This window comes from Theropithecus gelada, chromosome 19 (assembly GCF_003255815.1).
Source record: "Theropithecus gelada isolate Dixy chromosome 19, Tgel_1.0, whole genome shotgun sequence".
Taxonomy (NCBI): domain Eukaryota; kingdom Metazoa; phylum Chordata; class Mammalia; order Primates; family Cercopithecidae; genus Theropithecus; species Theropithecus gelada.
This window is the reverse complement of record NC_037687.1, coordinates 47,266,288-47,278,207: the sequence shown is the minus strand read 5'-3', so window position 1 is coordinate 47,278,207 and position 11,920 is coordinate 47,266,288. Positions and strand designations below refer to the sequence as shown.

The window sequence follows — 11,920 nt, the reverse complement described above, 5'->3', positions numbered from 1 at the left end:
AAAAAAAAAAAAAAAAAAAAAAAAAAAAAAAGAGAAAAAGAAAGAAAGAAAGAAAGAAAGAAAAAGGAAGGAAGGAAGGAAGGAAGGATGGAAGGAAGGAAGGAAAGAAAGAAAAGGAAAGGAAAGGAAAGGAAAGGAAAGGAAAGGAAAGGAAAGGAAAGGAAAGGAAAGGAAAGAAGGAAGGAAGGAAGGAAGAAAAAGAAAATGAAAGAAAACAGCAGGGAAGGGGGATGAGGTGGAGGATGGGAAAGTAATAAGACTCCAAGCAGAGGTCAGAAAGGGACAGAACAGCAAGGGAAGGCAAGGCCACTGAATGCCACATCAAAACACCATGTCCTTAACAAGCACTGCTGCGCGGACAGAGCCTGCTGTTATCTGGCCCCAAGTCATCTGCTTTATCTTGGACTTCAGACCTCTTGGTCACTAAAGACTGAACCCTCTGTCCAGGAGTAGGGATTCAAAGAGCTCTGTCCTTTCATCCGTGCTGTCACATGAAAAAAGATGAAAAAAAGGACCTCTGTCCACCACTGTTCTCAACCTTTCTGTCCTAGTGTTAAAAATATGTAACATGCGCCGGGCGCGGTGGCTCACGCCTGTAATCCCAGCACTTTGGGAGGCCAAGGCAGGCGGATCACGAGGTCAGGAGATCGAGACCATCCTGGCTAACACGGTGAAACCCTGTCTCTACTAAAAATACAAAAAATTAGCCGGGCGTGGTGGCGGGCGCCTGTAGTCCCAGCTATTCGGAGGCTGAGGCAGGAGAATGGCGTGAACCTGAGAGGCGGAGCTTGCAGTGAGCCGAGACGGCGCCACCGCACTCTAGCCTGGGCGACAAAGCGAGACTCCATCTCAAAAAAAAAAAAAATATGTAACATGCAGGGTACAGTAGCTCATGCCTATAATCCCAGCACTTTGGGAGGCCGAGGCAGGCGGATCACCTGAGGTCAGGAGTTTGAGACCAGCCTGGCCAACATGGCAAAACCCTGTCTCTACTAAAAATACAAAAATTAGCCAGGCATGGTGGCAAACCCCTGTAATCCCAGCTACTCAGGAAGCTGAAGCATAAGAATCACTTCAACCCAGGAGGTGGCGCTTGCAGAGAGCCGAGATCATGACACTGCACTCCAGCCTGGGCAACAGAGGGAGACTCTGTCTCAATAAAAAATAAAAAAATTAAATTTAAATTTAAAAAAAGGGCCGGGCACAGTGGCTATCATCTGTAATCCCAGCACCTTGGAAGGCTGAGGTAGGCTGATCACCTGAGATGGAGTTCAAGATCAGCCTGGCCAACATGGTGAAACCCCGTCTCTACTAAAAATAAAAAAATTAGCCAGGCATGGGCGCCTATAATCCCAGCTACTAGGGAGGCTGAGGCAGAAGAATCACGGGAGGCTGAGGCAGAAGAGTCACTTGAGGCTGGGAGGCGGAGGTTGCAGTGAGCCAAGATCATGCCATTGCACTCCAGAGTGAGACTCCATTTCAAAAAAAAAAACAAAAAACTGTAATATGCCAGGTGCAGTGGCTCACACCTGTAATACCAGCACTTTGGGAGGCTGAGGCTGACAGATGATTGAGCCCAAGAGTTCAAAACCAGCCTGCGTAACAAAGTGAGACCCCGTCTCTACGGGAAAATCAAAAAATTAGCTGGGTATGGTGGCACACACCCAGCCAGGGGAGGCTGAGGCAGGAGGATCACTTGAGCCTAAGAGGTCAAGGTTGCAATGAGTTATGATTGTACCACTGCACTCTAGCCTAGGCGACAGGGCAAGACCCTGTCTCAAAAAAAAAAAAAAGGTAATAACCTCATACAATCTGGTGCTTAATGCCAGAGTTTAATTATTATATAGGGTAAAATGCTTAAAAGAACAGTTTTATACCCTGTCAAGTTTACCTGCAACAATTAGTTTGCTGGCTGGGCACAGTGGCTCACACGTGTAATCCCAGCTCTTTGGGAGGCCAAGGCAGGTGGATCACTTGAGGTCAGGAGTTTGAGACCAGCCTGGCTAACACGGTGAAACCCTGTCTCTACTAAAAATACCATCAGTTGGGTGTGGTGGCCCACGTCTATAATCCCAGCTACTTGGGAAGCTGAGGCACGAGAATCTCTTGAACCCAGAAGGCGGAGGTTGCAGTGAGCTGAGATTGGGCCACTGCACTCCAACCTGGGCAGCAGAGTGAGACCCTGTCTCAAGAAAAAGAATTACTTTGCTATTTAAAATAACATGCAAAGAAAATGGACACTTTCTTGTAAAACTGGAAAGATAAGTGAATCTTCTTATAAAACTTCTTTAAAAAAAATTCCATCCCTGCTTGGGCTCAAATGATGGGAAAATGTACAGAAAATCCAGTTGAGTTAGCTGGAGATACCAAATACCCCTAAATGTGAGTTATCTGCAGTTATTCTACGAACAGCAGAGCCATGTGAGGCCTCAAACTAGTATTTCAGGCGGCAGTGCGCACACTCGTGGTTTTGTGGTCTTCAACCGTCCTGCGAGCCCAGATAAGTCTGGGTGGTCAGGAACCGTCTGGTGACAGCGTGCAGCCCAGCTCAGCAGAATTCAGCACGGGGAATTCAGCCTCCTCAGAGATGCACTGCCTGCTGAAATCTCCCTGCAATGGCTGTTCCTGCCCTTCCAGGGCTCTAACCAAATACTCTGACCATGAACGCTTCCCAACTGATGAGCGGTATTCTCCATTTGGTCCAATTTATGATTCAGAACGAAAAGGCAAAAAATGCAAACTTTCTATTCATCTACTTTTCATACCAATGGAAACAATGTGGTGATGTAATAAATGCTGTTACAGTCACTTGTGTCCTTGTGACCTATAACATTTAGAGATCCTGTCCATATTCTTCTCCAAGCTTCTCATTAAAGCACCCAGCCCTGCGCCTGGCTCCCTGCAGACAGGGAGTAACTGCTCACCCACTTGAACAAAACGATAGTGGCGCATTAAGAGGAAGCCGGAGCTCCCAGGGAGAGGTCATTCCTCACAAGAGCTGGAACTCCACTGTCCATATCCAGGGTAGGTGAGGGGCTAGCCCCAGGTCATAGCCAAGCAGGCACAAAGGCAAAAAGCCCAAAACAATCAGAACGCTCAGTGCCAGCCCAACACAGTGATAGCTGGAATGTGCAGGGTTAGAGAGAAGCCAGGACCGGAACCAGGGCGGGACCATGCAGAGAGCAGAAAAGTCTGGAGGAGCACAACAGCCCCTCTAAATGCCACTGCATCGCCCTGTTCCCGGACCGCAGGGAGAACCACCATGCACCCTCCACCAGTACCTTGGGCAGATGGGCAGGAGCTCTAGAGCCACTTCTCAGTGTTCCTCAGACGGAGAATCAACCCCAGGACAAATCGAGTCTGGATCCTTCTGGACTGAATCCTTTCTAGGACTGGTACCTATCATGACATGGTCACGTTCCTCCGCTCCTCTATGAGAGGATGGAGTCATTGGACACCAGCCTAGTGCCGGCAAATGACAGATAGGAAGAGCCCCAGCAGGGCAGATGCCACAGAAACCCTAACCGGGACACAGAAACATCACTAACAAAGACCTAGCAGCTGCTTTGGTGAGGGAGACACAGTTTAACGGCCACAAAGAGGCACAATGGAGACCCTGACCCCAGGCCATCTGCAGACACCTCTGCCTGCCCTCCCAGGGAAGCTGCCGGCCAAGATTATTTCAGGTCACCAGGCAAGGCTGGGTGTAAGTTGGGAATGCAAGTCTATCCAACGTCAGAGCCCCAGGTGCATTCCTGTCCCTATGGCTGGTCAGGAGAAATCTCTGCTCCTGCTCTCATCCTGCACCCCCTTCTTCCAAGGCCTACGGGCTGTGCCTCCTGGATCTGTCCCCTGGATTTCACTCACACCTGTCCACCAGCAACAAAACAAACTCACCTTTCCAACACCCAGCTCTGCAGGATTCCTCAAAGGCTTCCCCCTACTCCCCACCAGGTGAGCCCTCAACTTCTCTGCTAGGTGCTCAGGACCTGGCATGTCTGGCCTCTGGCCACCTTTGCAGCTTCCTCACCCTCTGCTGTCTCCAAAGCTCCCCACTGAAGGGAAAGAGGATTTTCCCCCTTTCCACCCATTTTGTCCTGAAAACTACTATTCCCCTGGGAACAAACCCATGTAGCATGTGGGTGGCTGAGAACCCCTCTTCCACACAATGGTCAAGGCCAGGAGTACCCAAGCCCTGGCAGCAAACACCCAGCCTACTGCTCACCCAGTTAAAGGACAGACCCCTGAGTGACAGCAGGCCCCGGGGCTCAGTGCACCGGACCCTCAGGCCACCTCAACACCAGACCTCATGCCAGGCTAATCTCTAAACGATAATAGCTACTGCTCAGCAAAACGTGGTGGCTAGTGCCTGTAATCCCAACACCTTGGGAGGCCAAGACAAGACCATGGCTTGAGTCCAGGAGTTCAAGACCAGCCTGGGCAACCAAGCTAGATCCCATCTCTACAAAAAAAAAAAAAAAAAAAAGCAAAAATTAAAAATTAGCCGTGCATAGTGGCATGTACCTGTAGTCCCAGCTTTACAAAGGAGGCTGAGGTGAAAGGATTGCTTGAGTCAAGAGTTTGAAGCTGAAATGAACTATGATGGCATCACTGCACTCCAGACTGGCCAACAGAGCCAGACTCTGTCTCAAAAAGAAAAAAAAAAGAAAAGAAAGAAAAAAAAAAATCCACTGCTCTACTCTTCGGCCAATGAGAACAGTGCATTATTAAATTAAAACAGGAGCCTCTCTCCATGAAACCCATCAACTTGTAAAATCCGAGCTCTCTGCAGCCTCACAATCCCTCCAGCACTGCCAGCAGCCTTCGTTCCCTGCATGCTCTAAATCCTCAGCGAAGACCTGTCCCTTGCTCCCTCGCCCAGCACGGGCCGCGAGTGCCTACGTCCCCTGCACCTCGAGGGGCAGCCAAGGGGGCACCGAGTGGCTCGCGCGCTCCTGGGCAGTCCATTTTCAACCAAAAGACGGAACAGACTCAGAATCCAGAACGTCTCTCGGGGCGTAAGAGTTTTCCTTTAACAATCTTTACCTGTGGGGACGCAGAGACCCCGCCCCGCGAGAGGCCGGCAGCCAGGGATTCCCCACTCCGCGCCCTCTTCACCCCCCCACCCCCGGAAATCACAACCGCCGAGCGCGCGGCTAGAACCCCCACCCGCCGCCTCCCCTCCAGCAGCCCCTAGCCCGCCGGGAAACCGCGCGGCGACCGCCCGCGCCCCACCAGGTCCGAACCCCCAGACCCGGGACCCCGGCCCCACCCGCCGGTGTCTACGCAGCGGGGCTCGGAGAACGCATTCTCCGCACCGACCGCTCCCTCTCCTCCACACCCAAGGGGCGGAGTGGGCTGGGCGCGCCGGCTGCGGACCGGGCACCCACCTGGGGACGCGGGGTCTAGGGCGGCGCGGGGCCACCTGGTGGACCCGGGAGCGGACTGCGGAGAGCAGGGAGCCCCTCCCCCCTCACCGGGCCCCGCCCGGCCGCCGCGCTCCAAGGCGCAGCCGTCCCGCGGGAGGGGAGGCGCGGGAGGAGGCCAGCGCGAGGACACTTACTTAAAAGGCTACATCGCTTCATTCCCAGCCCATCCTGGGCGGCGGTGGCACCTCCCTCGTCCACTGCTGGGACCTCGTTGCCCACCACCCTAGCGCGGCGATCGGGCCCTATAGCCCACCCCTTACTCCGCCGTGGGGCGGAGCCGCGCCACAGCTGACCCAGTGAGAAACCGTCGTTTCCCAGAGTGACGTGTGCACAGAGCAATCATTGAGTCCAGCCCAGCCGGGGGCGGGGCTCAGGCGGCTCCCTACGCTTCCTACTCCAGCTGGCCCCGCCCCGCGCCAGCAACTGCGCGTGCCCAGAACGTGAGGGGCAGGGCCGGGAGCCGGGGCTGACACTAGAGGTGGGGTACACGCTCGGAAGCACTGACTAGCAGAGCGCGATGCGCCTGGGACACCCGACCCCGGCAGCGCCCAGCCCCTCGGATTGCCAGTCACTGCTCGCTTTGGGGCACGGAGGTGCCCAGTCTTGCGAGGCACCCCACGTCCTGTCGCCGAAAGGGTCCGGGAGTCAGTATAGTCGGGTTCTAGTCCCCTCACTGGTAAAAACTCCGCGGGAGCCTGGCCCGCTTTTTACCTGGGCCTCAGTTTCCCCATCCGTAAAATAGGACGTGTTTTATCTCTCGAGCGCTAACATTCCAGAATTCGGATGGGGTGAAGGGGAGGGAGGAATGGGCGACCCACACGTGACCTCCCCGCGCGGAGCCCCGCCTACCCCTGATCCAGGGGGTGGCAGCTTCGGCCCGGACAGGCGGCGTGGGCGGGTCCTAGGAAACCCTACCCGGCCGCCCTTGGCAGCGCCTAAGGCGGAGCGCGCGGCTCTGCATCCTGCTCGCCCCGGGGTTGGCACCCACGGAGGATGGGGACTGCACCCTCAGCTTCCCAGGGAGCCACCGTGGAGGCCAGGGCGGCGAAGAGATACGGCGTGTGACTCGGAGTGCGCCTGGGAGGATGGACGAGGGAGCGGGGGACCGCTAACAGGGCTCCCTCTCCGCGCCCCGTCCGCAGAGGCGCACGTCGAGGGTCCCGGGCGGGCTCCGTGGACGTTGGCGGCAGCGCTGAGCGAGTCACGGACCATGAGGAGCGTTCGTGCCCCGCGGACCGAGGCCGGAACGGGGGCTAGCCGCGTCCTGCCGCGCTGAGGCGGCAGGGCCCAGCCGAAGCGCACCGCAATGGCGAGGGAGGAGTGCAAGGCGTTGCTAGATGGGCTCAACAAGACGACTGCGTGCTACCACCACCTGGTGCTGACCGTCGGCGGCTCGGCGGACTCGCAGAACCTGCGGCAGGAGCTGCAAAAGACGCGCCAAAAGGCGCAGGAGCTGGCGGTGTCCACCTGCGCCCGGCTGACTGCCGTGCTGCGCGACCGGGGCCTGGCCGCCGACGAGCGCGCGGAGTTCGAGCGTCTGTGGGTGGCCTTCTCGGGCTGCCTGGACCTGCTGGAAGCGGATATGCGACGCGCGTTGGAGCTGGGTGCCGCGTTCCCGCTGCACGCGCCTCGGCGGCCGCTGGTGCGCACAGGTGTAGCCGGCGCCTCCTCCGGTGTAGCGGCGCGCGCGCTGAGCACCCGCAGCCTGCGGCTCGAGGCGGAGGGCGACTTCGACGTCGCGGATCTGCGGGAGCTGGAGCGCGAGGTCCTTCAGGTGGGCGAGATGATCGACAACATGGAGATGAAGGTCAACGTGCCCCGCTGGACCGTGCAAGCCCGGCAGGCGGCGGGCGCCGAGCTCCTGTCCACAGTCAGCGCCGGCCCCTCCTCGGTCGTGTCCGTGGAGGAGCGCGGAGGGGGTTGCGACCCCAGGAAGGCCCTGGCCGCCATCCTTTTCGGCGCCGTGCTGCTGGCGGCTGTGGCCTTAGCCGTGTGCGTGGCGAAGCTGAGCTGATGGACATCCGACGGCCGCCTGCTGCCGCCGCACCCTCCCCGGAGAAAAGACTAGGGATGGGTGTGGGGTCTGGCCTGTGCAAGGGGAGTGGTCCTAAAACCCCGTGTGTGCAGGGGGACACGCGCGTTTCCAGTGCACATCTGCCTGGGCAGGATACGGTTTCCACTTGCTGGCCCGGGAGGAGTTAACTTTGCGCCGGCCGTCAGGGCATTACCGCTAACGTCTGCAGGAGCTTTATTCCCTATTAGTAGAAAACCGTCACAGTGACCCCAGATCCCTCCGAGTTAATGAATTAACACGTGTGCTGTTGGGGCATCTTTATAGGGAGTCCGAGTTTGGTGCCCACCCCTGCCAGTGTCATCCCTTCTCCTCGCGGGACAGTTTGAAAAGGTGGGTGGGGTGGGGTGAAGTTTGGAGAGGGGCGCTTTTTGGTTCTATGTGGTTGGTCTGTTTCCTGGACAAGAAAAATTGCAATCAAATGTCAGCAGTTTTTATTACCTTAATCTTTCAGGACCTAAATTTAGGAGAGTGTCCTGAGAGCAGTTCATACAAAGGACTTTCTCTAAGACGCGCTACAGCGCTTCCTAACAGAGTTTATCCATTCGTCCCCAAAAGCAGCTAGAAGAGATTTGAGGTCATGACCTCCCACTGCTGCTCAGGGGCTGACCCTATTTAGGAAACCAAAAAGGGTGGGTTGAACGCACTCTCACGGACTTGGATCCAGTGCGCACACTTGCCTGCGGAAAGGGGCTCTCCCCAGCCATCCAGAGATGGGGGTAAGAGGAAGAGCGGAGGCTTGGGGTGGGGCCACCTGGTGTTTAAACAGGCACTTTCTCCTTCTCTGGGGCTTATTTTTGTTCCAGAGCTAGACCAGAGTGTTTGATCCTCCTTTGCAGGAGGGCTGGGAATCCTCTTTAGAGCACTTAATCCTATTTATCCCCTGAAATGTGCGTGCTGGCCAGTAGGAGGGCTGGCTTTGGCAGCTCCCTGACCCCTGTGCTGCCGGCCCCTCCCGGGTAATGTGGCATTACTGGCCCACAGAGGTTTTGAGCCAATCAGCTCTGAGACTGGGTTAGAATGTAACAGCTTTAACTGGGAATTTAAGAAGGTTTTTAAGAAGCTTTTAAAAAGTAATAATCCTCTGAAAGAAAAATGACGTAACCACAGCGTGTACTATAAAAGCTGTTTTTTTAATAAAGAACGCTGGGCAATGAATTAATACCTGCCAATGAGTCAAACATAGCATCTTTACACAGATACTTAGATTACTTTTAAATATACATTGCATCTACTTCTGAAGTTAATAGTCTTCCCCCCCCCCCCCCCCCGCCTTTTTTTTTTTTGAGACAGGGTCTCCCTCTGTCACCCAGGCTGGAGTGCAATGGTGTGATTGTGGCTCACTGCAGCCTCCAAATCTTGGGCTCAAGCTATCCTACCTCAGCCTCATGAGTAGCTGGAACTACAGGTGTGTGCCACCGCACCTGGCTAATGTTTTTTAAGGCAGTTAATTAATTTATTTATTTTTATTTTTCTTTAGAGACAGGATCTTGCTGTGTCACCCAGGCTGGAGTGCAGTGGTGCAATCAGCAAATCACAGCCTTGAAATCCTGGGCTCAAGCTCTCCTCCCATCTTACCCTCCCAAGTAGCTGGGACTAAAGGTGTGCACCCCTACACTCAACTAATTTTTTGTAGAGACAGAGTCAGGCTATGTTGCCCAGGCTAGTCTCAAACTCCTGGCCTCAAGCAGTCCTCCCACCTAGGCCTCCCAAAGTACTGGGACTACAGGCATAAGCTACCATGCTCAGTCTAAAATCAGTATTCTTTATTTTTTTCTATAATTTCACTGCAAAATAAAATCTATATGCTTGAGTAGCCACACAGGTGCAAATGACAGAACGTTAAGTGGCTTCTAATTCTTTCCATCAACAAGTAAGAAAATGCTTGGTCCTTGATCTCAGGATGACATCTGCCTGAGCAGTGCTGCCAAATCCTGCCTGTGGTCCAGAGAGAGCTCTGTCCCATTCTTGGGTAAGTTAGGCTCTAAAAACAGATGCATTTAACTTTCTTTTATTTTCTTTTTTGAGACAGAATTTCACTCTTGTTGCCCAGGCTGGAGTGCAATGGCGTGATCTGGGCTCACTGCAACCTCTGCGTCCTGGGTTCAAGCAAATCTCCTGCCTCAGCCTCCCGAGTAGCTGGTATTACAGGTGACTGCCACCATGCCTGGCTAATTTTTGTATTTTTAGTAGAGATGGGGTTTCACCACATTGGCCAGGCTGGTCTTGAACTTCTGAACTCAGGTGATCTGCCCACCTCGGCCTCCCAAAGTGCTGGGATTACAGGCGTGAGTCACCTCGCCAGGCCACAATTAACTTTCTAAAGGTAATTTGCAATAAATTCCAGAGACTTTGGCTGAAAACCGACAAGGATTTTTTTTTTATTCTTTTTTACCCCAGAAGTGAGAAGGGGGGTGACCAGGGGAAAGGAATTAGCCATTTTTCACACGGGCAGCTTGGAGGACCAAGGGGCAGAGGTAGATAGCAGAAGGGGTGCTGTCAGGACACCCAGATTTAAGAGTCACTCTTCCTGCAACCCCCCACTACTCCTCAGGAGGACTAAGAGATTCCGGAAGCTCAGATAGGGCAAATGTAGGATCTGTGTTTGTGTCTGTGATCATGCTTTTAAAAGACTCACAAGGTCTTAAGCTGATTAAACGTTTTGCAATTACTTTTTTTTCCTTTCTTTTCTTTTTTTAGAGACTGGGTCTCTCTCTGTTGCCCAGGCTAGAGTACAGTGGCACAATCATAGCTCACTGAAGCCTCAAACTCTTGGACTTGAGAGATCCTCCTGTCTTATCCTCCTGTCTGGGACTACAGGCATGCACCATCACACCCTGCAAATTTTAAAAATATTTTTATTTTTTAGTTCTTGCAGAAATGGAGCCTTCATTATGTTGCCCAGGCTGGTCTCAAACTCTTGGGCTCAAGCAGTCCTCCCATTTCAGCCTCCCAAAACCCTGAGATTTATAGGTGTGAAACACCATGCTTAGCTGACAATTACTAATAACAAGTACCTCCTGCTTCACCCAGTGTGGGTGAATCTGAATAGGGGTCACTTCAAATTCTTTTGCGCCTGGTTGCCCAGAGTGTCTTTGGAGATGACATAGAATGTTTTTAAGCCCTTCCTCCCGCATATGGAGTCTCTTGTTACCTTCCCCAGAGTCTCATCTCTCTCTGGCAAGAGAAGGCTAGGACATTTCATAACCCTGTGTTGGAAAATATACCTAGGCCTGCACAGTGACTCAAGCCTGTAATCCCAGCACTTTGGGAAGCTGAGGCAGGTGGATCACCTGAGACCAGGAGTTTGAGACCAGCCTGGCCAACATAGCGAAACCCAATCTCTACTAAAAAATACAAAAATTAGCTGGGCATGGTGGCACACGTCTCTAGTCCCAACTACTCAGGAGGTTAAGGCAAGAGAGTCACTTGAATGCTGGAGGTGGAGGTTGCAATGAACAAGATCGTGCCACTGCACTCCAGCCTGGGCAACAGAGCAAGACTCCATCTCAAAAAAAGAAAGAAAGAAAGTGTATCTAAAAATAAAGTCCTAAAGGTATTCTACTGTTTCTAAGATAGGGAACCTCTGTGTTTTGGTTTATGAATTTTTTAAAAAATGGTTTAGCAGAAGCTATTGTTGAAATAACCCGTCAGATATGTGTTTCACTGAGGGCAGTGGGACAAACAAGGTTATTCTTTTTTTTTTTTTTTTTGAGACAGGGTCTCAATCTGTCACCCATGCTGGAGTGCAGTGGTGCAAATGTAGCTCATTGCAACTTCAAACTCCTGGGCCTAAGCGATCCTCCTTTCTCAGCCTCCTGAATTGCTGGGACTACAGGCTTCCACCACCGTGCCTGGCAGGATGAACAAGTTTTTGTTGTTGTCCCTCTTTCCACCCACTTGGCTTATCCTTGGGTATTTAGTTATATGTGGATCAGGTATGTACTTGATTCTGAAGGTCTTCTGCTCTCTGAAAGTAGTGATAAGATCTTGCAAAAGAAAAAGCTGAATTACAATAAATATACTCACCCTGTGGATCTATTAATGTAAACAGCTCTTTGAGTTTGAAAATTTTAAGTATTAGGGGTATTTGGTATTACTTGGAGTTATGACATTGCCTAATAGAACTTCTGCTATACGACAAGCAAAGTCACTTTCTGCCTTGTTTAATAGGCTGCTCTCTAGCATCTCTGTTCTCATTTTTACATATAATGCAAGAGATTGCTTTCTAATAGAAGCCTGATTAAATAGAGATGTTTGAGGCATAAGTCATTAATTTTCTATGAACATTTAGTATGATCTTAAACCATGATACAAGTGTAGGAAAAAAAAACAAAAAAATTCAAACTGTGTTAGCTGACACTGAAAAGACAAAAACTTGGAATGTCAAGGCTTTTATCATGGAAACTTTGATTTCAGA

The 11,920-nt window shown here is 52.3% G+C and overlaps 2 protein-coding genes across 3 annotated transcripts in view; one reads left to right on the top strand and one right to left on the bottom strand.

The window, feature by feature from the left end:
- Positions 1-6,614, bottom strand: part of ANKRD27 (ankyrin repeat domain 27) — an 82,517-nt gene extending 75,903 nt beyond the window's left edge. The window contains exon 1 of one of the 2 annotated variants that reach the window (XM_025368673.1): positions 6,279-6,614. The gene's annotated coding sequence lies outside the window, so the exon portion shown is untranslated. Of the gene's footprint in view, positions 1-5,563; positions 5,698-6,278 lie in introns of those variants that run through there. The other variant, XM_025368672.1, reaches the window with a different exon arrangement.
- RGS9BP (regulator of G protein signaling 9 binding protein) lies at positions 5,907-8,664 on the top strand. Its single transcript, XM_025368674.1, has one exon. The coding sequence runs from the start codon at positions 6,736-6,738 to the stop codon at positions 7,441-7,443; it is 708 nt and encodes a 235-aa protein (XP_025224459.1). The 5' UTR covers positions 5,907-6,735; the 3' UTR covers positions 7,444-8,664.
- Positions 8,665-11,920: the final 3,256 nt, after the last annotated feature.